The following is a 26,566-nucleotide window of genomic DNA, read 5'->3' as shown; positions in this document are numbered from 1 at the left end:
AATTTTCATGGTTTAATTAAATATTTGATTTATATATAAGCTGTATAATTTAAATTTAATTTTTATAAAAATATTTGTTAAAATAAAATTTTTAAATATTTGGAGGAGAGAGATAGAGAGAATTTGAAGGGGAAAAAAAAAAAGAAAAAGAGGTCAAACATCTATTTATTTGGATGTTTAAAATTGAAAAAAAAGAATGATAAAGTGTTTAATAATATAAATAACATTATTATTTTTATATATTTTATTAAAAATATATAAAAACTTAAATATGTTTTTCCTTGAAATTAATATTTTTAAATATAATGTTTTTATTTTTTTACAATTTCTTTAAAATTCTCACTTTAAAAATTAAAATATTTTTAAAAAATATTATTTTTCTTTAAAATTAACTTCAAACTTTTAAAAATATTTTTTTTTTACTATTTCATTCATCTAATAATCAAATTGAAGTAAAAAATATATGAATTTTAAAAATGATAAAAAAAAAAAGAAGAGATAAGAAGATTACAAAGATTTAAAAAAATTCTTAACTTTTTTTTATAATTAATTAATTTTTAAATAAAAGTTAAACCTTACTGACTTGTTCTTTTTTCTTATCTCTCTTTTTAAACATGAAATTTAATACATAGACATCCAAGGAATATCAAACTTTTAGGTAGGCTATGTGAGCTAGAAAAATTATAAAATATATTTTAATAAAATATTTAATAAAAATTAAATACAAATCCTATAATTTTATATCAATCAAACACTTAAGACAACATTCAATTGCATGGCTAAAATAAATTAAAAAAAAAAAAGAAAATTGAGTATTTTGTGGAAGTGATATTTTGTGTTCATATTATTGGTCTGTTTGGGGAGTTTGAAAAGACAGAAAAGTGAGGGAGAGAGTAGATTTTCATAGAGATGGGAAGCACCAGAATCACTTGATTGGAATCCCCACCACTGCCAGACAGTGATAGATTGACAGAAGCAGCAAAGAGAGGTATTTTGGCGCTTTTGTATTTCATTTTCATGTCCTCTGAAATTCGCAAAAATTAATAATGCAAATTCAAATCACAAAGTCTGTCCTTTGAAATTAGGATCCAACACAGCACAAGAAACAGACGCAGACAGATAGAGAGAGAAATGGAGGACGAAGGAATAGGGTTGGTGTTGGCCAGAGCCACAGAACTTCGTTTCAAAATCAGCAATTGCATCAACAGAGCCACCGCCAATGGCCCCTCCCAACACGCCGATGACGATGACGACGACGCTACTGAAAGGCTTCTCAACATTTGCGATGCCCTCGAGGCCTTGGAGACCCAGCTTTCTTCCTTGCAGGTACCCCTCTTTTCAAAATCTCTCTCTTTTTTTAAGAGTAAATTAGGGTTTTCAATTTGGGACTTTTTAGTCATTAGGGTTTGTGGGGGAATAGGAAGAGGGCTCGTCTTTTAATTTTTTATTTTATTTTTTTTAATGTTTAGCTTAATGGTTGATTACTGATGCAGCAATCAGTAAATTTGAGATTTGACTTGCGTTTTGGTCCATCTCTTAGTAAGCCCAAGAAACCCTGCATTTTATTTCTGTCTTAAAGTCAAAATTGAAGTTCTTGTTCTTACTTGCTTTATAGTGTAATATTTCTGTTATTATGATGCTTGCTTGATTAGATTATTGTAGAAATTTGGTGAATATATTCATCCTACCTTACAGTTACAAATAAAGCTCCGTTGCATATTTGCATTCTAAATGAATAGTTTTCTCATTCTTGGCCGTGCAAATCCCAGTGTGAAGTGAAACTTGATTCATTGGAACTAGTGATCAATGTGCCTTCAGTCTTTTACACCTCTTTGCTACAGTGTCACTGAAAGAAATATGATTTTTGTTATCATCAGTACGAGGTTATTATCATTGAACTTGCGATGGTACTTGTGCTATGATTTTTAAAGTTTTTCTGATTTGTTGTTATGATTTGCTATGGAAAGTAATCGAAATATGATTGAGATAATAGTTTGGGAATCATAAGTATTTTGTGCAAATTACAGGTTCTGCAGCAACAACAGCGGTTTGAAAGAGAAATGGCCTTGACTGAGATTGAAAATAGTCGCAAAATGTTAATTGATAAGCTTAAGGAGTACAAAGGCAAGGAATTGGATGTGATACATGAAGCTTCCACTTTTGCTAGTGAAAAGGTGGAGCCTAACAATGATCTACTGCTTCCTCCATATCCAAGCCGCCCTCCATACTCTGCATCTCTGGACAAGGAATATCTCTCACAAATCCCTTCCGTGAATAAGTCTGGTCGCAATGGGTTAATCACACTTGATTCAATGATTGAGGCAAAAAAGAGTTTAAGTGAGAAAGGGCAAAATCATGTTGAAAGTGGAGAAAAAAATTCAAGAAAAGGATTGGGAGCTTTTATGACTTCTGCAGCCAAAACAATGCTCACAGTAGTTGGCGTGGTATCAATAGTAAGTTTGTCTGGTTTTGGGCCTAATTTAGGTAAGTTAGGCATTCGTTTCAGCGTACAAGGCCGGAGTCAGTCTCACGGAGTAGAAAATGAGAACAAGAGGACCATCACTAAGAATGAGAGTGAGAAACCAATTACTCAGTGTCCCCCTGGGAGAATTCTGGTGCTGGAAAATGGCGAAGCTCGATGTCTAGTGAAGGAGAGAGTTGAAATTCCATTTTCAGCTGTTGCTGCAACACCTGATATAAACTATGGATGTGGTTAAGAATAGCATTCTTTCTCCATATTGTATATCACTTCACTTTTTGTCAATATGCTTTTTAAAAAATTATCTTCAGTGGCTGATTGTCTTGATTTTTGGTTGCTGATATTTAGGTAAGTGATGTAGTTGATCATTTATTTTTTTAAAATGAGAGAAATTTTGACCTGAGGCCACTTACACTTCAAAGGGTACGCTGTTGATTACCGATTATTTGTCAGCACGTCACCATCTCTTAAGGGTATGCTGTTTTGCAATTGAGCTTTCACCTCTAGCACTGTTTTTGGAAGTGTAGTTATGGCAAGGCCTTAATGCTGTGCCTCTTTTAATTGTTGGTGGGAGTATACGGTAGGTTATTTAGAATTCCCCCATCAAGAGATGTGTCCAAAATGGCAAACATCAAAGAAAAAGGGTTGTAAGAGGATTTTGCGCTAAAGGTTTTGTTGCTGCCTATGAGTTCCAATTAGGGATGTGATGAGGAAATTATTGTTAACACGTGATCACTTCATTCAATAAAAAATGCATTATTAGGGTGGGGGAGATCTTGGCCAGCTGTTTATAAATGTGTTAAGAATAGGAAGGGCGTATGATGAATGAAGGTCTAATCTACACCCCACAACTGAATCAGCATTAAAAGTAAATAAAGATATTCTTCTTATGATTGTAACCAGTTGCTCTGTAGAGCCCATGACTCAAAACAGTTAATATCCAACTACACTTACATTTGTTGGAGTTGTCCTCCTGAAAATCCTGTGTGTTAACGTAAATCATTATGGCTACGTTTCATTGCTCACGAATATTACTATGTTATTGGTCCAAATCCTCCTTTGTTGTCGATTGCGATATTAATTGCCTTAAAATGGAGACATTTGTCCCTCTCTTATTAGAGTAGGTTTGAGAGAGATGAAATATAAGAATTAAGGTTAAAATGCTCTCGCATGTAAATTTCATATCTCTCTCTTTCTGAACCTTCACTTCCCTCCTTTGGTCTATGAATGGTGTCTATATTTTTTATTTCCATCTGAATAATATATAAACAAGTATTTTTATAATTTCACCTGACTTATAATTTTTGTTTTTTTTTCTGATTTTATAATTATATAATAGGGTTCTAAAACATAAGACACAATATTACAGCATGTTTAACATTTCTCTTAGAGGTTAATTTGTTCATGGCTAACGCAAAGAGTGGTCAATCAATCGTTAAAGTTCAAACTTCAATCCATGTGGCTACGTTGGCAGGTCATCACCATTTGCATCTTCCAAGCGTGGAGGATTTATTTGGATATTAATTTATTCAGCAAACGGTGCGAACGGGAAAGAGATAAACTAAAAAATTATATTATTTGAAAAATTAAAAATAATAATTTTTTTTTGGGAAACAAATATATGAGATTGAATAAAGCGAAATAAATTTTATTCCATTTCACCATGTTAAATATTTGAACAATATTATTATGAGTAATAATTATCATAATTTTTAGGCATTTAAAATATTTTATATTTATTGAACTCAAATTCAAAATTAAAAATCAAGGTTTTTTATGATATTCCATTGAGCATATAAAAAGTATTATATTGAAAAAAATAAAAATAGAATGAAAGAACGTGCGAGGCACAGGGGAATGACTACCCATTGCGACGAAGAGGCAACTTGATTATGAAGGAATTGCACTATAAAAGGTGCACCAAACATCAAGCATCAAACAAGCCACAACATCATCCACTGTCACTGTTATCACAATTGCCAGATAACATGGCCACCAACGTTGAGGGCAAAGGTTTCACCGAAGAGCAAGAAGCTCTGGTGGTCAAATCATGGAACCAAATGAAGAATAATTCTCCACAACTGAGTCTCACGTTTTTCAAGAAGTAAGCCAATCCATTTCTTCAACTTCATCTATATACTCCAACTCATTTTGCCTTCAAACTTTTTATTTAGAATATTGGAGATTGCTCCACCAGCTAAGCAACTCTTCTCCTTCTTGAAAGATTCAGACCTTCCTTTGGACCAAAACCCCAAGCTCATGTCCCATGCCATGGCTGTCTTTGTCATGGTAAGCTTTTTACTTCACCATTTCGATCGATAACTTTATTTGTTGGATTTCTCTAAATTATGTCATTGATAATTAAATGATCTCATCTTATTAATAAGATTCTATTTATAAAATGTTAATGTAGTTTTTAATATATTGTCTCAATTTCATTATTCTCCTTAACGTATTTAATTACAACCGATCATGAAGTACATAAATTGTGTCTCTTGGTATCATTTTATTTTGTTTTTGGTATTGCAGACCTGTGAATCAGCGGTTCAACTTAGGAAAGCTGGTAAAGTCACTGTGAGAGAATCAAACTTGAAAAAGTTAGGTGCTACTCATTTTAAAGCAGGTGTAGTAGCCGAGCATTTCGAGGTATATATTTTTTCAATATGAGCATAGCTGAAATTGTAACTGTCAAATGTCAATAAATATCATATTATTTACATCAATATATCTATATCTCAGCACCCTATGTTAATCTTGCATGGTGAGTGCTTTTGCATTTGATGGAGTACTTTTCTAGAAGATTAATGTATAGTTGATTCTTTGGTTTTTTTAAGGTAACCAAGGCGGCACTTGTAGAGACCGTAAAAGAAGCAGTGCCTGAAATGTGGTCACCGGCAATGAAAAAAGCATGGGAAGAAGCTCATGATCAGCTGGCTGATGCCATCAAATCCGAAATGAAACCCTCCTCTTAGACTTTCTTCCAATTCCTTAGCTCATTTCCTCTCAAATTGAATAATATTCGTTTGTATGAATAATATATGTATGTTGATGTTGGGGTTGCTATGTTTGAAAGTATTTAGCATTAATTAACAATTCATAATTGTAATTTGTAGGTGATGAATTGTAAGAATTCTTAAAATCTGTTCTCTTTAAAATTATTTGGAATGGAACATGAAGTATTATTCAATTCGTAAGAAAAGTAAGTAGTGCACTCCTTTTAGAAAGAAAATCAGGTTTGAGAACAATATTTTAAAGCTCAGAAGCTTGATTGTTTGATTTCCTTGACTACATGCAACATACATACATACATATATATATATATATAAGCATTTGTAGTGGCCCCCTTATAATTGTGGAATAGAATAGAGACAACATAATCAAATAATTAATGCTTCACATATTCTGTTGACGAATTCTAGCTGGTTGCAGATACGATCAGAATTGATAGGTATCAATTTATGATTAGCTCAATCAATCAGATATTATCATTTAAAATATTTATTTTAACTCTTTTTAATACTTCATCTTTCTATTTTTAGGTAAAATGCCAGCTCCACTAATTAAATTGGGTCTAATTTTCACTAGTCTGAGTTAGGTTTTGCTTAATAAAATATTAAAATAAGAATAACAATATGATGAGTTGCAATTTATATGTGAGTGACTTTTATTTAAATATCATTCATGCATTGTTATGGGCAAACTGATTGGTCAAATTACTAATTCATTACTCTTAATTTGTACTTAATACTTCGTAAGAAATAGCATTTTTAAAAAGAGAAAAAAAAATCAAAGAACATATTGTGAGTATTTTGATGACTTACACAATCATCTTGCATTGGATTGTTTTTTGGGTTTATTATTTAAATATTAAAAAGTTCATATCATATTTTTTTGGTGTCACATTTTAAAAATGCACTTCATAATCAAATGAGACAAAGTTGTCTCATTTTGTTGTTCAAAAGATATTATCCTCTGTTTTTTATGCACAGCATGCACTCAATATCACTAACAGTTGGCAAAGAATAACCGGGTTTAGTATCACGTAGTCATCATAACAAAACAAAAAGATAGAGAAGAGAAAGAAGTATGAAACAAAATAATTAATATAATGGAAAAAAAATAGTGCTGTAAAAAGTTATTATAAAAATGTTATATAAATGATATAATTCTAATATTACTATCAATGAATTGATTCCTTATATCATATATTTCATGAAATTATGTTTTTTCCTCATTAACTTCTTATATGTTACCCTCGGATTTTCTATTATATTCAATGATTTTTTGTCAATTGAATAAGTCACTCAAACGCAACAATAACAAATTACTACAGCTTTCTCTAATTTATTTTAACATTATCATTTTTATACATTAACCTCATATTTAAAAATTTTGAGTTTAAAATATCTCTATTATTAATGTACTTATAAAAAATAACATTTTAAACAAAAATTATTTGAATAATGATTATATTTACATAAAAATAAAGATTTAAAAATGACGATAGAGACACTTTTTTTGGCAAACTTTTGCCAACGAAGGATCAGAGTATAATTGAGATAGTCGTTTGGGAATCATAAGTGTATGCAATTTACGGGTTCTGAACTACAGCAGCGGCATGAAAGAGAAATTGCCTTGGCTCAAGCTGAGATAGAAAACTATGGGAAAATGTTTTCGGTGATTATAAGATTTTTTAATTAAATTATACATGTTGAAAATTTATTTAAAATGATCAACATATTGTTTTTGAAAAATTAGTTTATATATATTTCTCTATTTGGATTCATTTTGCTACTGTCATTGCAAATTTTGTCCATACCAGAGATGAAATTTAACTTTTATTTAATTTTTTTAATTAAAATTTGTATACAAATGACACAAAATTAAAAGATAAAAACATGTATTAAAATTTTGTTATATTTCATTTGTACTAGAAACAAAATTGTATTTATAAAAAAATTAACAAAACTTGCTATATTACAACACATGTATTTGTTCTGTATATTTGCAAACAAAATTTAAGGGATTTGGATCTTTTCTAGTTGTGACAGTAACTAGATATTTAGTTTTATTTTTTTTTAAGTAAAAATGTAAAAAATACAAAAAATTTTAATGTAGAATTAGCTAAAGCAAATTTTTTTGCCTTAAACAAATTTTACAAATTCGCTTAACAAATTATTTTGACTTAAGTAAATTTTGTACATTTGAAGAAATGAAGGTAATGTGTGAGGGAAAGAGGGGACCTAAGAAAAATAGAAATAAAGAGAATGTGATATAAGGATGATGGTGGAGAGTTGAATATGAAAGAAAAGAAAAAGGATAGGTATGGAGTGTCGTGAGAGTGTAAAGAGAAAGAGAAGAGTCGGGTATGAGATGGAGTGAAAAATGAGTTGAGAGAGGAAGAGAGGAGTTCGATATGAGAAAAGGAAAATTGTTGAATATGAAGGTTAAGAAGAAAATGTTAATTATGGAAAGAAGGAGAATAGAAAATTGAAAGAGAAGGCGCAAAATTCGTTTAACTAAAATAATTCGCTTAAGTTTAAGTAAAATTTTTTGTCATTTTTTATATTTTTGCTTAATCTAATCTATTTAATTTAAATAAAAATAAAACTAGATATCCATTTCACTTAGAGGAGATCCAAATCCAAATTTAAGAGCATTTGAATATGTGACACAATTTCCTAATTTTTTCTACAATAGAAACAAAATTTAAAAATAAAAAAATAAATTTTATCTTTTATGTAAACAAAATAAAAAATAAAAAATAGTTTTAAAAATTATTATTTTAATAAGTTATTTTTTAAAACATATTAAAAATTAAAAGTCGATAATCATATTGGAGTACAATCAGTGTAGCCAAAAAAGCTTATTATATTAATTATTAAAAAATTAAAAATATAAAAAATCTTATATTGAAGGTTAAAAGAGTTAGAAGAATTTGATATAAAAAGTTAGGGAAGAAATATAATTATTTATGAATAAGATATGGCAAGGAAGGGAAGTGGGGCTTTGTTACGTGTGTGCATAAGACTTTGAATAGAATTTGATATGGTCATGGCTTACGAAAGGGGTTCAACCATTCAACCCACGTAGCCCAAACCATTCTATTCTCTCCTCAATCAGCCCCTAGTTTTGGACACCTGGTAATGCCACATTGCAACTGTTTTTATATACAACAAAGGCTGCAACTCAATCAAATGGATTGAATTGTATTAACATATAATGACAAAACAAGTAACATTTGGATATATAAGAACCACTAGATCTTGAGCAACAAGCCATCGATAATGACTCCCCATTCCCATGAAAGGCCAACAACGATCACACTATAAAAACTCAAAGCCATCACAATCCACAAACACATACCTTGATTAGCACCCACCTAGCATACTAGAGAACATGACAACCTCCGAGGTCAAAGGTTTCACGGAAGAGCAAGAAGCTTTGGTCGTGAAATCATGGAACGTCATGAAGAAGAATTCAGGAGAACTTGGTCTCAAGTTTTTCTTGAAGTAAGGCATTCTGTTCTTTAACCATTTTGAGCTTATATCTCATGCATCTTTAATTTGTTTGACCAACCCATGACTTTTCATTTGGTAGAATATTTGAGATTGCTCCATCCGCTCAGAAATTGTTCTCATTCTTGAGAGATTCAAAAGTTCCTTTGGAGCAAAACCCGAAGCTCAAGCCCCATGCCATGTCTGTCTTTGTCATGGTAAGCAAGCCTACTTAGTTTGACTTTCATTACCATTGAGACTTTGAATTAGAGCCACCACTTTTCATTTGCATGTATCAAAGAAAAAACTGTTTCTTAAATGTTATGTTTTTTAAAGAGCACAATAAAAAAAATCATAAAATTTAATATATTAATAATATTAAATGTTGTCATTTCAAAAAATTTCCTTGCTTAATTTTGCTTTTGTTATTGCAGACTTGTGAATCAGCGGTTCAACTGCGGAAGGCTGGTAAAGTCACCGTTAGAGAATCTAACTTGAAAAAATTAGGTGCTACCCATTTTAAAACCGGCGTGGCCAATGAGCATTTTGAGGTATACATATATATAAACTACACAAAGCTTTGTTTATTTGCAAGTCACAGTGTCCATAAATAGATCGAAAATGATATATTTGCTCAAATGTAATTTAGCTGAAAAAAAAAAGCATTATATTATTCCTATTGCTAAAATACTTTTTATAATTCATTTTTTCTCTCTGTTTCTTTACATATCTCAGCACCCTATATTCATTTTTTTAATATATGGAGAGTACATTTGTAGAAGACTAATGTATATTTTGTTTTTTTAAATTTTGTTAAGGTAACAAAGTTCGCACTTTTGGAGACCATAAAAGAAGCTGTGCCTGAAATGTGGTCGCCTGACATGAAGAATGCATGGGGAATAGCTTATGATCAGCTGGTCGATGCCATTAAAGCTGAAATGAAACCCTCCTCTTAAATCCTTTCATCTCAAATTGAATAAAATTGATGGAGTCACAAAGTTTTTGAATAAAAGAGCTAGTGATTGAGCCTGTGTTTTTATTTTGTGTGAATAGAATGTACTTTTATGTTGCTATTGAGGTTGGAAAGTGTTTTGCATTTAACAATATCATACAGTTATGGAAGGTGATTTTATGAATACAATAAAAGTTTCATTTAGCAATTATGTTTTAGACTTATTTGGTTAATATAAAAATTCAAACTTATTCTTTATGAAATATTTTGTTAAAATTACAAATTATTATTTAAGAGGCCGTGTGTGTACCCGTTTGTCTCTGCCTCAACAAATAACAGGGGAAACAGAAATAGCAATCAATTGTTGTGCGTGCCTTTCTGAATTTGTAAATTATTATAGAAAAATAATTATATATAGAAAAGGGAAAAAGGGAAAATTATATATAGAAAAATATGAAGGGTGGAAATTGGAAGGCTTCCAGATAAATTATATATTTATATATCAATAAATAAAATAAAGCTTTGCCATTTATACTTAAAATATAGTTTTCGCATGGGAAATTGTTTATTTTCTTTTGTCCATGTATCGATTGTCATGATGCATGAATGATTGGTCCCTATGATTTCTCTCTTGCTTCTGTTATTTCATTTGTTTTTAATACATGAAGTTGATTAAACTGAAGTTAAAATTAATAGAGATAAATAATGATAGTGAAATTAGGTTTATTAATATTAAATGAGGATAAAATTGCTTAAACTGAATGTAGATTTGCTTCAGCTCTTGCTTGATTCCTCTTTAGTCATGGTATTTATGGTATTCTTGATCACTGTCCCTGAATTCTCCATGTATTTTTAATGGTTTTGTGTCATCCTAATAAATTTTCAATTAAAAAATAAATTTAATAATATCTATGCTATATAAAACAGTTTCTTTGAAAGAATAATTTACAAAACAACTATTAATCGAGTAATTAATTCCTTAAGATCCGATAAAGCTCAAGAAACTGCTGGCATAAAGAGGACACATAAAAAACCGGTTCTCACTAACCAAAAGTGACATAAAATATTTTGAGTATATAACAATAATAATAATAATTTATAATATCATATATGCTTTTTAATTTTTAACAGTTAAAATAACATAATTGTAACTGAAAAACAAAAACCCAGGCATCAATAGCTCTTTAAAGTGAAATGGAGCCAAATGAGTGTGGACCTCACCTTTGCCCTCAATGAGCCACAACTTGACCCTGGAAGTCCAGGTCTTCCCGGCCCTATTAAGGACTAATAGGGATCCTCTACTAATAAGCAAAAGCAACTAGGTTTGGAAATTTTAGAATATGGTCATACCAAAACAGAAGCTACCTATTGGTTTACCTGTTCAAGCAATAATATATATGACGAAATCACACATGTCATAATATTTCTTATAAGTCTTGGTACCCAAATTCAATTCAACCACCATAATTGTTGAAAAAGGAATAATCCAATATCAATTTTTTACATGAATATCATATACTTTCATTATCATTGCATTTTGTACAAAGTGCTAACACAAAATCAATGATCTCAAAATTTTATGTACATAATCAAAGCAAGTAATAAACTATGTTAATAAACAACCGCGCGAGTCGACATAATAAATTTAAAATATTATACAACTATTTGACACAAATGTTTATTAGCTAGCTAAGCATACATATTGGATTTTGTTCAGGCTTCTGCAGTGTTTGTCTCCTTAATTCCTTTCACCTTTCAAAAATCATTTATGATTCCCATTGAATCCCACAAAAGTTGCAGTTTCTTTGCACTTCTAAACTGCAATACTGACTTCACCATCTTCAACATGGGTGAAGATCACACGTTCAAACTTTAGACCCATCTTCGAAATTTCGAAAATTCTAATGGGAATATCCTAGAGAAACATTTGAAAGAGTTGGGTGCGTGCGAAAACTTCTTTGTGAGGAAGATTTGGATTTTGAGATTGAGTAATTGGCTTTTGAAGAAGCAAGAGCTGCATTAGCCTTGATGGCAAACCCGCACAAGTCCTGCAGAGAAAGTGACAATCGGGATTTGCAAAGTGGCATAATGAAGTATATATGACCCAATTGAAGCTCGTCATTTGGAGGGATAGGAAGCATTGGTGAGCCAACATACATGGATTCTGAGCAACAGATGAAGCAGTTTGGGTTCTGAGAAAGAACATGCCATGCTTTTATTGGCTTCTTCAATTGTTGCAAATTTCCATCTAACTTAACTATGCTCACCGTGGATTGCCAACTTTGGTTACCACTTTTGTTTGTATATTGAGCAGATGATGCACAAGTTCCCATATGCTTCTTAGTTTGTTTCTGAAGTATGAAATAAAGAAATTAGTTCTCGGGTGTGATGCTATTTATAGGAGGCAAAGAAGAAAAAGAGAACGAGTAAAGTATAAATAAATGAAGAAGACGTTATTGTTGATTTCATATTTATGCGACAAATTCATGCAAAGCACGGAAGGTGATTGGAAGGTTCTTAATATTCATTTTTGGACATTCTTCTTCGTAGTTTCTTCCCTAAGAATGGAAACAAACGCAACCTACAGTTGTTATGTCGTGCATTTCTCGACACGGTTTTGGTCCCGTTTTCCAGATGGCATACAGAGAATTCATGGTTTTTCAATTAGTAACATGCTAAACTAATAAAGAAAAAAATCAATATCAATCCCTTCTTCTCTCTTGTTCAAACAATGATAGGTATAATAAAGAACATCAGATTATATATGTCAATGAAATATTTTCTTGTAACTTATCGTTGTAGACAAGTGGTTTAGGTTAAAACTGTAGTACTTATGATATTTAATTAATAATAAAATGTCATAAGCATAAATCCAACCCTAAAACAACTTGTTGATGTTATTCTATTCTATTAATTAAACTTAATGAAGATTTGTCTTGTAGTTGTACTTGTGTTCACAAGCTGACGCGTATATTATTATCAGTATTGCATATATTATTTTATCTATGCATTTAACTTAGTTGATATGGAAAATTGTCTTATTGAAAATTCATCACAAAAAAAGAAGAAGAATGAGAACAGAGAAGAGACTAGAAAGTCATGAAAATGCTTATCGTTTTCAGTAACAATAAAGTGATGGAGCACATCACGATATGGCCCCAAAAATAGCAGTACAATCATAATGTGAAGGGTCCATAAGGAAACATCCTTGAATTTTCTCAATGCTAACCTATTTTTTGTTTTCACATTACTTTTTGTTCGTGGATTTTAGCCCCTTCGCCTGAAATTTTCTATTTCACGTTTTTATGTTTCCATTTTATGTAGGACATTCCTTTATTATTTTCTTGAGCTATGTTTCCAAAAAGATTAAATGTACTTTTAAATGTTTATATTTATTCAGGGAAGGGAAAAAATGATTCAATTTAGTCAAAGTGTTTTTTCCAAAAACGATTGGTATAAAATGTTAGAGAATCTTATTTTCTTCTAATAAATATATTTGTGGTTAAGTTATTAAAAAATGACAAATATGAAAGTATGGTTCGTTAGTAAAATCTATGAAAAATATCAATTAATTTGCAGGCGATGTGAAACATAGGAATTTGTGCTAATCCAAAACATAATCAAAGAAAAGGACAGTATTTCCACGTAGAAAAACTTTTTACAAAAATAGAATATAAAAAATTAGATTTTATAATTTATATGGAACATATTCTATAAAATATAAATGAAAATCATTATTATTACAGTTATATTTTATATAAATTTATTAGTGATATAAAAATAGTAGAATTTATATTAATATAAATTGATTCCTCCTCTACAAACATTTTGTGAAGAATTTGAGAGTAATTATATTTTTGGTCGAAGAGGTAAAGAAAAACATCAAAAGAGCAATTAATTCAACCGGACCTCCCAATCCTTAGCCCAGAAAAAAGCCCAAATAATTTATATCCAAAAAATGCAACATCATTCGAATTGGACCCTCTGATCTGGGTGACTCTAATAAAAAAATAAACACTTATAACTAATAATCAAAAGACACCTTTTCATTTCTTATGAACTTAATTGTATTTTTTTAGTCTTCCTAGTTTAATACTACATGAGTAATATTTTGTATCCCAATTTTAAGTATTTATATATTTTTAAAACAAATTAAATTTCTCATATCAAAAGTTTTTTTAATAATCATAAAAAATACAATAAAAGTAAAAAAAAGTATAAAATATAATGAATTATTTTAATTTAAATGTTTAAATATTTTCTTTTATAAATTTATATAAAGTAACAATATATTACACTTTTATAAATTTATTTATATCACATAATATATCGAACTCGAGAAAACAAATTAATCCAGAACAATTCCTACTACTTCATCTACGATACTCGGTAATTACGATTTATAAATTTAGTGAATTGAAACTTGACGAACATAGCTTTCACAGAGTAAAATATTATTTTAATTTCTAAAAACTTCAAACTAATCACATCAACATTTAAGCATTAAAATAACGTTTTCTTGATTAAACGAAAAACTTGACGAGTTTAATAATTTTCAAGTGAATTTAACTGAAATTGAATAATTGTTCAAATCATGGAACTATAAACTGAAACTGATGACATTTGACAAGATAGTTTAAACAGCATTTAATTAACGTTAACAACAGCAAAGTACAAATCCTTAAACTGATAGATTCTGTCCCCTCAAGCTTAAGCCCGTGACATGAACGAGCCCACAATGCCTGCAATGAGAGCCGTTGGATCACCCAACACTGCTGATATCACAATCTGCAAAGCAAACCCTGCAATCTCACAGCACTTCTTCATCTTCCCTTTACTTCTTCTGCTGTTATGAGCACTGTAAAGAGTGTTCTTCAGCCTAGGAATGTTACTCTCCACTTTGCTGCATCCCACGTACACTTCATGCCAATTCTCCACCAGCAACTCTCTCACACATGCAACATGGAGATTGTAACTCTTGCACTTGGACCTGTAACTCCAGCTACGCCCTTTTCTCCCACAACGGTGACATGCAGAACTAACTTTGCTATATAAGAAGAGTTTCACTTCGCCATCATCAAGCACCATTGGAAGCTTGGCACAACATGGGTGGAGATCGAACCCGCATGATTTGCAGTGATACACGAACCCACTCACGTCCTTCTCACACGCGTTGCAATAACGTGGTGTGTCACCTGGTGGTGCTGACATGAACTGGAAGGTGCACTTGGTGTAGAATGGATGGAACAACGTGGGTGATGTTATCATGGCACAGTGCATGTGAAGGTCATAGTCACAAATGGAGCATTTGTAACGTGATCCTATGCCAATTTCCTTGCAGCCATCGCATTTGAAGGGGAATTCGGAGTACTCAAATCTTAGCTTGTGTTGTGGGTGGCTGAAATGGGATATTTCACTGTACTTCATGATGGTGTATGAGTGTTAATTTGATATGTGGCATGCGTTAAACGGTGATTGTATTTATATGTGAAGGGAATGTGATGTGGATTTTGTGTTGGTTGGTGATGGGTAATTAGAGTGATTTGAGAGAGTAGAAAGATGTCATTTGATTTTTGGGTTTGATTTGGCTTATGGTGGAAGCAATTGAAAAGGAATTAATGCCTCCTCTTGGGATGGTTGTGATGGTGGTAAATAGAGACTTCATATGAGAATCCCCACGTCAACGGGAAGGAAAAGAGCCAGACATAAGGCATATTGGGTCATGCCCCACCTGAGAATTTATACCTTTTTATTATTATTAATTATTTTATTTACTTTAGGTGATGTTCTAGCATGTTAGACTGATGAATGCATGCTGCACCAGTTTTCAATCTGTGCATATAATTGAGAGTTGGTCTATGCTTTATTGGTTATCATGTTATGCAGATCATGTAGTCTTGAATATATATCAAGTAGATATTGCAAGAAAGTAATGAAGGGATGAGGGAAGATAATAATGCAATATAGGAATTTTCCATTACAGAATAAGAATTTAGCATCTATCGAGTTTAATGTCAGAATGATATGGTACAGATAAGTTGGGCATTTTATTCTGAGTAATTGACACAAGTGTGTTTTCAAATTAGGCAAAGAATGAAGGACTATGGATATGTATGTCTAATTGGATATGTTTAATTTAGTTGAAAGCTAAGGATGATAGAGAATCACGGACACGCAATCTCCCTCCGTGATTGAAGTTTTGAAACCAAAAACAAAAGAACTAGGGAATAAATTCCTTTTCGTAATTAGTTATTTTGTACCTTCTAAAGCTCTAATCTTTATGTCCATTTGGTTCTAGAAAAGAAACTATACCTGATTTAAGGCCCTATCCATTTTGTATCTTAATGACCCATGATATAAGTCTGATCGAGGAACTGATTCTCAAGAGTTTATGGGATTTTTTTTTAGAATGTGTCTAATTAAGCATTTCAATAATCTTATTTTTAAGTAAATTAATAAACTTTTATTATAAATCGTAGTATAATATCATAACTTTATTAATTTATTTAAAATAAAATTTTAAAATCATTTAAACAAAACCATTATTTGCAAAGCATTACCAACTCAATTCATGAGGGCATTAAAGGAAGATGCATAGTGAGTGATGGATGTTTCACAGAGGCCGAGATAAATGGTTGTGGAGAACCTATCCTATATACCCTTTCCCAATTGTATTGCTTCTTTGAGGAACAAATGCCAGAAGAATTGAACAACCACATTGAAACAATAATGACCAGATACCACTTTGATCCTTTTTCTATCCTTTATTTTTTTGACCATTTTTCTTTTTGTTTCTTTTTACCACAGAAACAAACATGAGGAACCTTATAGTAAAGGGAAAGTTTAATGTGTTTCTCTTTTCTGGTCTCGTCATTTATTCTGATCTCTGTTTTGTCCTTGGCAACAATGGAAACAATTCCTTCCAAGTTCCATCTATGCCTTTCAATAAACCATCTTCGGCAGCTGCACTGACGCTGATTCTTTCAGAGTTGTATGCATGATTACCCTCCATAACATAAGAGGAGAAAAATTCTTTAGCCTAAGCAATTTAAGGTATAAAAATAGTGTTGTTTAGTGAATGAATAGTATTGAATAGAAATGGAACCGTATCAAACCAAAATGAGAGACATATTGGAATTATATTAAGTTGAGGAATTATATTCACATTGGACCGTAACAGATTCACAAACTAGTTAGTGATTACTTTAAAATAAAACAAAAGAGTCAATCGCTACAGCAAAGAAAAGTCTTTCATTTTGCCATGGAAAACGACATAGCTTAGTTATTGATGTTTTCTTTTCTTTCCCTCTGTTGCTTTTGGTATCTTGCTGTTTTTCTTACTCAATCTTTCGCCATTCAATTATTAATTTAATCTTAGGCAAACACTATTTGAAAAAATTGCCTAAGATTAAATTAATATTTCACGTTACTCCCTAACAGAAAGAAAACACTTACATTTAAAATAATTTATTTTAGTAAATTTTTATAGTAAACCAAAGACAAAGAAGTGGTAACATAACATGCTATGAATGGCGATTCAACTCCTCAAACGCTTACACGAACCTCTGATTCTGTGGCCGAAACCTCTGCCACTCATCTCTTACTTTTGTTCAAACGAAAGCTCTGAAAGTGGAATTGTAAGAAGCGTGGTTTCAATCCTCACCCATCAACGTTCAAAGTCTCGTTGGAGCACTCTCCGATCGGCGTGCCCCAACGGCATCGACCCTTTTGAGTTTTCCCAAATTAGCATCAACCTCAAGAACAAACCCCAACTCGCTCTTCGCTTCTTCCACTGGACCAAATCCAATTCCCTCTGCCATCACAACCTCTCCTCTTACTCCACCATCATCCACATCCTCGCACGTGCCCGCCTCAGTTCACACGCTTACGATGTCATCCGAACTGCCATTCGGGCTTCTCAGCTAAACGAGGATGAAGGTTGTCGTTTTGACTCGTCCCCTTTGAAGCTCTTCGAGACCCTTGTTAAGAGTTACCGAGATTCTGGGTCTGCTCCCTTTGTGTTTGATTTGTTAATTAAAGCGTGTTTGGATTCTAAAAAGGTTGACCCTTCTATTGAAATAGTTAGAATGCTGCTCTCTCGCGGGATTAGCCCTAAAGTTAGCACCTTGAATTGTTTGATTCCTAGGGTTTGTCAAAGCCGAGGGGTGGATGCAGGTTATGCAATTTACCGTGAGTTATTCCGGTTAGATGAAGAAAAAAAGGAAATTTCGAAAAGGAGTTTTGATTTTAGAGTTACCCCTAATGTGCATACGTATAATGAATTGATGTTGTGTTGTTATCAAGATGGTTGGATGGAAAAGGTAGAGGAAATTTGGAATGAAATGGGTGAAATGAGGTGTAAACCAAATGCTTACAGCTATAGTGTGTTGATGGCTGCTTTTTGCGAGGAAGGGAGGTTGGGAGATGCTGACAAGTTGTGGGAAGAGATGAGAAATGAGGAAATGGAGCCTGATGTGGTTTGTTATAACACTATGATTGGCGGGTTTTGCAACATTGGAGATGTTGGAAGGGCTGAAGAATTTTTCAAGGAAATGGCATTGGCTGGTGTTGAAAGCACTGCTGCAACTTATGAGCATCTTGTCAAGGGGTATTGCAATGCTGGTGATGTTGATTCTGCTGTTCTTGTTTACAAGGATATGTCTAGGAGGGATTTCAGACCTGATGCTTCAACCCTTGATGTGATGATTAGGTTGCTTTGTGATAAGGGTAGAGTTCAGGAAGCACTGGAATTTTTTAGGTGTGCAGCTGGTAAGTTTGACTTGTTTCCAAGGGAAAAGAGTTATGAGGCCTTGATAAAGGGGTTATGTTTGGAAGGGAGGATGGAAGAAGCGTTGAAGATTCAGGCAGAAATGGTTGGAAAGGGGTTTCATCTGAATTCTGAAATATATGGTGCTTTTATTGATGGATACATTACACAAGGGAACGAGGAACTGGCAGTAGCTTTGAGGAAAGAAATGCTCCAAACTCAAATGCCGAGCTAAAAGAATAATAGCTTGTTGTTTCCCAAAATTGTATCCTGATATATTTTTTTGTCTTCAGACGCTCACAGTAGCGGTTATCTCCTGAGAATAAACTTGAGATAGATGGCATTATATCACAAAGAAACAAAGCTGCCGATTGAGCACAGGTCTAGCACATTTTTATGAAATTCTGTTCTGATGTTGATGAAGTTAACGCCAGTTGCTTGTATGATATTCCCACAGTATATTTGGATGTCCAAAGCAAGCCTTTTTGAGGTTATCTCTGGAATTTAATTTGTTGTGCAGCAGCAGAAATGACAATTAATTAATGTACACTTGCTTGATATGAGCCATTTAGTAAGTGTCGGGAACACTTCAAATTTATATGCTCGATTTGGGAGGTTTTTGTGGTGCCTTTTTTTAAAATAAATAGAATAAGAAGAAAGCCCCTTTTGCTATCTGGTGCCGGGTTCATGATCTAACTGTAATTCTGAAGTACAAGTGTTTATTTTGTAAGTTGATTTTGTGTTTAGCTGTGACTTCTCCCCAAAATGGGCACTAGAGGACTTGGTGGCTAGAAGTAAATGATGGTGAAATACATGTTTAGTATGTACAATTTATGTTACATTTATGTAGTTGCTGACTTGTCTGCTTTGAAGCTGAGTATACATTCATTGGACTCGAGATGTCCTATGCTCCTATGTACAACTTAACATTGAGCTTCTCTATCCTTTAAATGTTTACAAATACAAATTATACGAGTGTTTATGACTACATATCATTTAAAATCCTGTCCCTTCGTATTTCTCATGCTATAATTCAAGGAAAAAACTACAAATAAATAATGATTAATTTAATATTTTTACAGGGGAATTAAAATGAGAATCACAAAGAGGGTAATAGCCAAAGGTTAAGAAGAGAGGATGCCAAAGATAGAAACCATGACAAAAAGGCCATAATTGCTGATATCCTGTACCTGCCACAAAGCTTTGGAGGGCAAAAGGACTCCTGCACGTTGAGCAGGAGATCTACAACACTAGCTGTTGAGCAAGCTGCTGCTAGTGTGAGGGTTGATAACACCTGTAGCAAATAAATTGGAGTTACTAACACACGTTTGCCAGTATCTATCTATATGATATCACTTGTTGATCAGAACTACATACCCAATCTCCCACAACAATAATCAGCAGTATTCCAGGTTGACGAATGGGGCATTTGACCATAACAGAATATCCATCCACTAGTGCTAATGTGAAACTCCATGGTATGACCAGACCCATAATTGTCACCAAATAGCTTGGACATGGATAGTGAACACAAAATAAGCCAGTTAATTAACAGAAAAATCAACAAATTCACTTGAGCAATTGATGTCTGTTCAACTACTAACATTCATGTGATGCAAAATTAACAGAAGCAGAAATGAAAGCATATTAACGAGTAAAAGAGAAGATTAGTAATACAAGATTCAACTGTGCTCTTCACCTGAGCGCGGCTTTGTTGTGTAAATTTCAAAAGATGTGCTTCATAATTATTTATACAAATTAATTTTTTGTTTTATAGTAGTGTTACAAACCTGCTGTAAAGAACTAATGACAACGACTTTCTGGCTGACTTAATCATCTAGTACTCTATAGTAGAAAATTTGTAATGATTTCACTCAGTTATATTGAGTTCTATATATTCCTGTCACTTGTCACAAGTTGAATCGGCCAAGATCATTCTGATGTCAATTAATTATCACTCGGTGCAAAACAATAGCAGAGGGTGGAGGAAAGTTAAAGGTAAAATAACTGAATCAATTTTCTCCTCCAATCTGTAGAGAAAAATTACCTCACTACGATTAAGCAACCTGACTTGAATAAGTAGAATAGTATGTAAAACATCTACAAGTATCATTCTTGACATAAAATTAATTAGTCGTTTTATAATTCTAGAGAATAAGCAGCTTAATGAGCTAAATGAAGTCAATGCTAGCTTTGAGTGACTAATACATATGAAAGAAAAGGATGCATTAGAGAACCTATAACACTGCAGAATCATAGGGAGAAGGGGTGAAGCCAGAAAAACGAGAGCAACATAATGGCAAACATCAACTATACTTCGAGATAATTAGAATAACAAAGAGGGGGACCACACAAAGAGAAAGTACCAGAAAGCCGTGTAGCTGTAGAATTCAACCCCCAAAGACATAAAGAGAAGTGAAGCAGAAGAGAACATGGTCTGGCCCAATCTCAGACTCAAGCTGGCACTGGTACCCACGGAGCCAGGTAATTCATCCATCAACCTATTGCATAGAATGTACTGTTAACTGTACTAATTCTATTTCTGGATTTTCCTCTTTCCTTGTGATATGTTGATATCATAGTTGTCCTTCAAGACTCAACCAAACTCCCTCACCATCCAATCTTATCATCAAATTTTACTTCTTTCAGCTGAAACCATTTGGCAGAGCAAAAACATAAGATCTTTGTACCTCTTTTCAACCTTGTGCCAAATATGAAGCAAGCCAAGGAAGAGAGGGAAGAAATTCCAATTTGTAAGGACATCGGTTGCACTCTATGACAATGAAGACATCATCAATCTTCCAAATAGAAACTTCATGATAGAATTCATGTTTTTGTTAGGTGAAAGTTTGGACTTTGTGCAAAGGCTTTTGCCCTCTGCTGATTGAACAATAATTTGGTTGCTTTAATTACGATGATGGTATTGACACGTGGGCTACTGGGTTTTTCGGTGGCATATCCTCGGTGCCGCTAAATATATGAGATTTCTTTGACACGACTTTAGGTAGAAACAATGGGGTGAGTCTTACTCCTAAATATTTTGAGATCAGATATATTCACCCAGATTTGATCCCTTTACTTATTTATCTTTATATTCGATGTTTTTCTTGTAATTTTTTATATGGTTTTGAATGGTCGTTACCCTTCTTACTTGTTAGGGACAAGACAGGATAAGCATCTTTGTCCAAAATGAATTTATGAATCGAATGACCAGCGGCAAATTGTATACCAGTGGTTTCTAAAGATGTAACTCAGATTCGCCATTTGTCACACCCTTATTGACCCCATTTTCATTGGAAAATGATGTGATCAACAAGTGGTAGTGGAGAACTAGAATGATGACGGCAGTGTTAACCCGTCACTTCTGACTGAAAGGCCAAAATACATACATTGCGCAAGACAAAAGGCTTCAACAACTCTCTGTTCTGTACTTCAGTGCTCAACGCAGTGTTGGAGTCTCTGCTTCCGTTGTGAAAATCGGACTCTTATGTTGCAAGAATTCTGGCACTTAATAATTATTGATTCAAAAAAATCACGAATAAGACTTGTTAATAGTAGTATAATATTTTTAATAAATTTTTACAAATAATAAAAAAACACATTTCTCTCCTGGACAATCCATTCTTATGAAAACCAGATTAACTGTTTACACCGGTTCAACCATGACTTAGACTGCCTAGCCGGTTTGATTATATCGCTAAAACGCCTTAATAATGTGAAAAATACGATAAGCTTATGGCCCAAAAAAATTCTAATTCGCCACAACGTTTTCTTTTTCATTTCTTTTTGTCTTGCACAGAAGAATCCCCCGTTCCATAAAAAGAAGAAAAAATGTCAAGATCTATCCCTTTTCCGGGACAGATTATAGCTCGTGCAAAACGAAGCCAAACATTGTTAAACCAAAAATCATTAACAAAATTTTAAAATAAAATCTTCGTCGGCTTGTTACTGTAGATCAAGATACAATAAAAATTGTTTTCCAATAGCCTCTACTCGCCATATAATTGATATTCCAAATGTAACGGGAATATGAAAAATAAATTTATCATGGCCTCTCAAACTCGAGGGTTACATGAAAAACATCATGACAAGATATTCCTGAACACCTCCTCAAGACCCACTGCAAAAATTTTTTAAAAAATGTAAGAATATAAATCATTATCACCCGGAGGGAAGAACCAATGATGCTTTAGATGCCTAGTAATAGACAGTCACAAATGATAAAATTTATCTGCCGACTTAAATTAACAAAATCAAATAAAACAAAGAACAGCTAAAAGCTTATACACCATTACATGCCTAGTAATGGAAGGTAAAAAAAACATTATTTCTTTTTTGTTTGTAACGAGACAGAAATCATTGTATAAACACCATAAACAATGAACAAACAAATTAAAAAGCTATAGAAATTTCAGGTAAAAAGTCACAATTAAAAGTGGGGACAAAATTGGGTGCCGAACACTATACGATTGAGAGTTAGACAACAAATACCCTAAGGCTTTATTTGGGAATTTAGAGGGAAAGGGAAGGAAGGGGTTTGAAGGGTATAAGGAATGTTATCACTGGCAGATGACAGGTAGGTATATATATAAAATGTAAAATGTGATACAAAATTAACTACATATGAAAGAAACAAGGTTTTGAGAAAAATATAATAAAATGGTTGTAGAATAGAGAAAAAAAGCTGAAGTTATAACAGAAAAACAGAATATAAAAAAATGGAGAAGGTAACTTGGAAGTGAAAACAGGAAAATGGAATCAAGAAAACAGAATAATAAGGAAAAATCAAACCAAAAAAATGGGGGGAGTAAAACAGAATCGGAGGGGGAAAATCAGAATTGAAAAAAATAGAATAGGAGAGGGGAAAACTAATAAAAGAGGGAAACTGAAGATGCAAACTGAGTGAGAAACAGACCACTGTTTGAAAAATAAAAATAGAGTATCAGAAGAAGCAAAATAGACGCAAAGAGAGTGACAAATAGAGCACTGTATGGAGCAGAAAAACAGAGCATAGAGAAGCAAAATGGAAAATAGATACTGAAAAACAGTCACAGTTGCCAGAAAAAAGACAGAAAGGGCGTCTTCTCCAGCCAAAATGCTGAAGGAGGAGATGAAGGATAAGTTGGCTTTAGAGAAGGAAGAGAGAACATGTGTAATTACTGTTTGCTCAACAAGAGAAGGAAAAAATTTTAAGTGAGACAAAAAGTCCATTTTTCCCATAAAAAAGGGCTAAATGACACTGGCAGGAGCAAAATTGGACTTTCGCTCCTTTTCTCCATCATGCTTCAAAAATGCACACCCACACCGAGAACTTATTAGGGCTCAAACTCTGCAACTGCAGAAACACTTCACAACAACAAATATCCCGCCGCTGACAGCCACTCCACGGTGGCGTAATGGTGACACTATCAAAAAGTATGGTTTTGGGTTCTAGGGTCACTTTCAACGAGGTCGGACCAGAGGTCCATTTCATTTTTTTCCTTAAAACTAACATTTTCCACCATGGCCAATAGGAGCATAACAGCCGCCATGGTGCTGCCATCCACAACCATTAAAAACTGCCATGCTAGTGGGGGTTTGGGGAAAAAATGCCACCATTAGGCACCATTGCCATAACCGCCATTTGATAACACTAGGTATAAGGAAGAAGAGGAGAAGAGAGGATGAAGGAAAGTTAATAAAAAATCCTTCAAATTGGGAAAACTAAAAAACATGTGTTTAGGAGGGTTTTGCAAGGTTTATAAACCCTCTCCCTTTCATCTAAAAGACAGATACCACCAACCTTATATCTCCCAATATATCCAATGACATCTCCCTCTGTTATGTACTGAGTAAAACGCAACCACTTACAACTTAGGTTTGGAAAAGTTAATTATGAAAGCCATATTAGTGACCCAATGCTTAACAGCCATATAAACCCAATCTAGAAAGGGTGTTCTTGTTCCTTACTGCACCTCTAAATTCAATCTGTAGTTTTCGGCTTTCAGTTTTCTTGCGGGATGAAAAACACAGGGCTGTACAGTGAAGAGAGATTAACTACACTCTGTGCCCAAAATTCAATTCATCATAAGTTCCAATCAAAAATCAATCAATTGTCAATAACCAAATATTATTTCATCATTCTAAACTCAAATTTTCAGTTGGATCTCAACCATGCACGCCATTAGATTGATGAAGCACATACAACAAATGCAGGCATAGTAACTTACATGGAGAAATAAATGCCAATCACATGCCGTTTAATAGTTTAAAATTCATGTCACTATCACCTATGAAGTGTTAGCACGTGAGGGACAAGTACAATTGACATGAATGCAAATCAGCTTAAGTATGTAACATGTTTTGAACTCTGACATACTGAAAAAAATACTAGAACTAGCACAATGCTGTCTCCTACAGATTCCTAGGTCCGTTTACAGACTGTAATACACAACACATATTACCCGCCTGTGGAGGTATACTCTTCACTTAGGCTACATTGGATACCAGTATTTTAAGGGGAAAAATGTTATGAAATTCTCATGAGCATTCAGCAGCTCAGTATTAGGAAAACAAAAGGGTTTTGAACTCAAACCTACAAGAATTTGATCCAATACTAAAAATAATGCGCTGCTAGCATTCCTATATTTCAAAACTAACCTTAATTACAACTTATAATTTAGTACACAAAATAAGACAATCGCTTGCAGACCTTATTCATGTAATAATTCAACCTAAACCAGCAACAATCTGGCCCTTGCATAGATACCCAAGGGATCTTAAACACAAATAGAATTCCGAATATTGGTGTAAAAATGGATCATAAATATTTAAAATAAAAGAATATAGGTGGTGGATTACCAAAAGAGGAAGAGGGAGAAGCTAAAGTTGGAGCTTAAGTTCCTCTTTCTCAGCGGTGAGGAAGTGAAGAACGTAAGGGGTGACTCGAATAACAACAACCCATGCCCCGAACATGGCGACATGAGACTTGAGCTGCTTAAGTGCTGCAGCTTTATCTGGCTTCCGCATGAACATTCCTGGAAACATGGTTTCTTCTCTGATCTTAACCCTCTCCTTTTTCTCTACTCTTCTATTAGGGTTTTTCTTTCTCGTCAACTGCTACTCATTGATCTGAATTTTGTTTTGTACCAAACTCTTCTGTTTTTTGCTATTTTTTGGTTCAAATCATATTCACGGCCCATGTATTATAAGGGTATGCGGTGCCCAATAATTAGCCCACAGGCCCACTTAACTGTGTTTTTTTTATCCACCATGGAGCTTATCCAAATTGCAAATGTCATATCCTTCACTCATTTGCCAAATATGGGTTAGACACAGGGTTTATGGATTAGATTTTTAAAAAATTAATCTAGATTCATTTAAAATTTAATTATATGGATTAGATTATAAATTAATTTATTTTAATTTTTTTAAAATTGATTTAAATTTAATTTTAAAATTTAAATTTAGTTTAAAACCAATTTTAAAACTATTTTTATATATGGTAAAAAGATACTATAATTTTTTTAAATTATTATGAAATTATTATATCAAAAAATATTTAAATTTTATAATAAATAATATAACATTATATATATATATATATATATTTATTAAGCATCAATATTTATTAAAGATAAAATATGAATACAAAAGTACTCTAGTCTATTATATTAACAATACATATTCAAAGAATATTTACGTATATTTTAATTTATTAAAAATATTTTTTATTTTTATATTTTATTAAAGTAATAAATATTTAGATATATTCTACTTTTTATCATTTATTCATCACACAAATTAATTATGAGTTAAATTTTAAACTATTTTATTTATTTTTTTAATCAGTTCAAAAATAATTTTAAAATTTAAATTTAGTTTAAAATCGA

General features: G+C 32.7%; 8 protein-coding genes across 12 annotated transcripts; 4 read left to right on the top strand and 4 right to left on the bottom strand.

The window, feature by feature from the left end:
* Positions 1–906: 906 nt before the first annotated feature.
* Positions 907–4,284, top strand: LOC113864661 (plastid division protein PDV2). 3 transcript variants are annotated; one of them, XM_027498639.1, is made up of 3 exons: positions 907–988; positions 1,086–1,326; positions 2,028–4,284. In XM_027498639.1, the coding sequence occupies exons 2-3, from the start codon at positions 1,132–1,134 to the stop codon at positions 2,715–2,717; spliced, it is 885 nt and encodes a 294-aa protein (XP_027354440.1). In that variant the 5' UTR covers positions 907–988; positions 1,086–1,131; the 3' UTR covers positions 2,718–4,284. The 3 variants fall into 3 exon arrangements, with proteins under 3 accessions (XP_027354440.1, XP_027354439.1, XP_027354438.1); XM_027498638.1 differs by having other exon boundaries at positions 912–988; positions 1,068–1,326; XM_027498637.1 differs by lacking the exon at positions 907–988 and having other exon boundaries at positions 1,043–1,326; positions 2,028–2,740; positions 2,828–3,334.
* Positions 4,285–4,437: 153 nt separating this feature from the next.
* On the top strand, positions 4,438–5,481 carry LOC113864662 (non-symbiotic hemoglobin 1-like). The gene is made up of 4 exons (XM_027498640.1): positions 4,438–4,583; positions 4,654–4,768; positions 5,009–5,125; positions 5,314–5,481. Exons 1-4 carry the CDS (start codon positions 4,468–4,470, stop codon positions 5,449–5,451), a joined length of 486 nt encoding a protein of 161 aa, XP_027354441.1. The 5' UTR covers positions 4,438–4,467; the 3' UTR covers positions 5,452–5,481.
* Positions 5,482–8,827: 3,346 nt separating this feature from the next.
* Positions 8,828–9,987, top strand: LOC113864663 (non-symbiotic hemoglobin 1). The gene is made up of 4 exons (XM_027498641.1): positions 8,828–8,991; positions 9,080–9,194; positions 9,411–9,527; positions 9,795–9,987. The coding sequence occupies exons 1-4, from the start codon at positions 8,879–8,881 to the stop codon at positions 9,930–9,932; spliced, it is 483 nt and encodes a 160-aa protein (XP_027354442.1). The 5' UTR covers positions 8,828–8,878; the 3' UTR covers positions 9,933–9,987.
* Positions 9,988–11,829: 1,842 nt separating this feature from the next.
* Positions 11,830–12,261, bottom strand: LOC113865165. The gene has a single exon (XM_027499550.1). The coding sequence runs from the start codon at positions 12,259–12,261 to the stop codon at positions 11,830–11,832; it is 432 nt and encodes a 143-aa protein (XP_027355351.1).
* A 2,241-nt stretch (positions 12,262–14,502) lies between these two features.
* LOC113865817 lies at positions 14,503–16,679 on the bottom strand. Its single transcript, XM_027500588.1, has one exon. The coding sequence runs from the start codon at positions 15,353–15,355 to the stop codon at positions 14,639–14,641; it is 717 nt and encodes a 238-aa protein (XP_027356389.1). The 5' UTR covers positions 15,356–16,679; the 3' UTR covers positions 14,503–14,638.
* A 778-nt stretch (positions 16,680–17,457) lies between these two features.
* LOC113865162 (pentatricopeptide repeat-containing protein At2g15980) lies at positions 17,458–18,930 on the top strand. Its single transcript, XM_027499545.1, has one exon. The coding sequence runs from the start codon at positions 17,458–17,460 to the stop codon at positions 18,928–18,930; it is 1,473 nt and encodes a 490-aa protein (XP_027355346.1).
* A 591-nt stretch (positions 18,931–19,521) lies between these two features.
* Positions 19,522–21,748, bottom strand: LOC113865819 (CASP-like protein 5C1). Of its 3 annotated transcripts, XM_027500592.1 has the most exons (4): positions 21,047–21,748; positions 20,073–20,205; positions 19,886–19,989; positions 19,586–19,721 (listed from the first exon to the last, which is right to left on the bottom strand). In XM_027500592.1, exons 1-4 carry the CDS (start codon positions 21,190–21,192, stop codon positions 19,688–19,690), a joined length of 417 nt encoding a protein of 138 aa, XP_027356393.1. In that variant the 5' UTR covers positions 21,193–21,748; the 3' UTR covers positions 19,586–19,687. The 3 variants fall into 3 exon arrangements, with proteins under 3 accessions (XP_027356392.1, XP_027356393.1, XP_027356391.1); XM_027500591.1 differs by having other exon boundaries at positions 19,522–19,989; positions 21,062–21,748; XM_027500590.1 differs by having other exon boundaries at positions 19,665–19,989.
* An 892-nt stretch (positions 21,749–22,640) lies between these two features.
* On the bottom strand, positions 22,641–25,822 carry LOC113865822 (mitochondrial import receptor subunit TOM6 homolog). Its single transcript, XM_027500594.1, has 2 exons — positions 25,536–25,822; positions 22,641–22,815 (listed from the first exon to the last, which is right to left on the bottom strand). Exon 1 carries the CDS (start codon positions 25,719–25,721, stop codon positions 25,557–25,559), a length of 165 nt encoding a protein of 54 aa, XP_027356395.1. The 5' UTR covers positions 25,722–25,822; the 3' UTR covers positions 22,641–22,815; positions 25,536–25,556.
* Between the last annotated feature and the right edge of the window lie 744 nt (positions 25,823–26,566).

This window comes from Abrus precatorius, unplaced genomic scaffold (assembly GCF_003935025.1).
Source record: "Abrus precatorius isolate BTA unplaced genomic scaffold, Abrus_2018 Scaffold4, whole genome shotgun sequence".
NCBI classification, from domain to species: Eukaryota; Viridiplantae; Streptophyta; class Magnoliopsida; order Fabales; family Fabaceae; genus Abrus; species Abrus precatorius.
The sequence above is the reverse complement of the archived record's forward strand: the minus strand, read 5'-3'. Positions and strand labels throughout refer to the sequence as shown.

Excerpts from the sequence above, each read along its gene's own strand:
- LOC113864661 (XM_027498639.1), top strand. The coding sequence starts at position 1,132 with ATGGAGGACGAAGGAATAGGGTTGGTGTTGGCCAGAGCCACAGAACTT. Across the intron at positions 1,327-2,027 it reads CCCAGCTTTCTTCCTTGCAG|GTTCTGCAGCAACAACAGCG; the intron begins GTACCCCTCTTT and ends TGCAAATTACAG.
- LOC113864662 (XM_027498640.1), top strand. The coding sequence starts at position 4,468 with ATGGCCACCAACGTTGAGGGCAAAGGTTTCACCGAAGAGCAAGAAGCT. Across the intron at positions 4,769-5,008 it reads CCATGGCTGTCTTTGTCATG|ACCTGTGAATCAGCGGTTCA; the intron begins GTAAGCTTTTTA and ends TTGGTATTGCAG. Across the intron at positions 5,126-5,313 it reads TAGTAGCCGAGCATTTCGAG|GTAACCAAGGCGGCACTTGT; the intron begins GTATATATTTTT and ends GGTTTTTTTAAG.
- LOC113864663 (XM_027498641.1), top strand. The coding sequence starts at position 8,879 with ATGACAACCTCCGAGGTCAAAGGTTTCACGGAAGAGCAAGAAGCTTTG. Across the intron at positions 9,195-9,410 it reads CCATGTCTGTCTTTGTCATG|ACTTGTGAATCAGCGGTTCA; the intron begins GTAAGCAAGCCT and ends TTGTTATTGCAG. Across the intron at positions 9,528-9,794 it reads TGGCCAATGAGCATTTTGAG|GTAACAAAGTTCGCACTTTT; the intron begins GTATACATATAT and ends AATTTTGTTAAG.
- LOC113865165 (XM_027499550.1), bottom strand. The coding sequence starts at position 12,261 with ATGGGAACTTGTGCATCATCTGCTCAATATACAAACAAAAGTGGTAAC.
- LOC113865817 (XM_027500588.1), bottom strand. The coding sequence starts at position 15,355 with ATGAAGTACAGTGAAATATCCCATTTCAGCCACCCACAACACAAGCTA.
- LOC113865162 (XM_027499545.1), top strand. The coding sequence starts at position 17,458 with ATGGCGATTCAACTCCTCAAACGCTTACACGAACCTCTGATTCTGTGG.
- LOC113865819 (XM_027500590.1), bottom strand. The coding sequence starts at position 21,192 with ATGGATGAATTACCTGGCTCCGTGGGTACCAGTGCCAGCTTGAGTCTG. Across the intron at positions 20,206-21,046 it reads TTCTGGTACTTTCTCTTTGT|CTATTTGGTGACAATTATGG; the intron begins GTGGTCCCCCTC and ends TCCATGTCCAAG. Across the intron at positions 19,990-20,072 it reads TTATTGTTGTGGGAGATTGG|GTGTTATCAACCCTCACACT; the intron begins GTATGTAGTTCT and ends TATTTGCTACAG.
- LOC113865822 (XM_027500594.1), bottom strand. The coding sequence starts at position 25,721 with ATGTTTCCAGGAATGTTCATGCGGAAGCCAGATAAAGCTGCAGCACTT.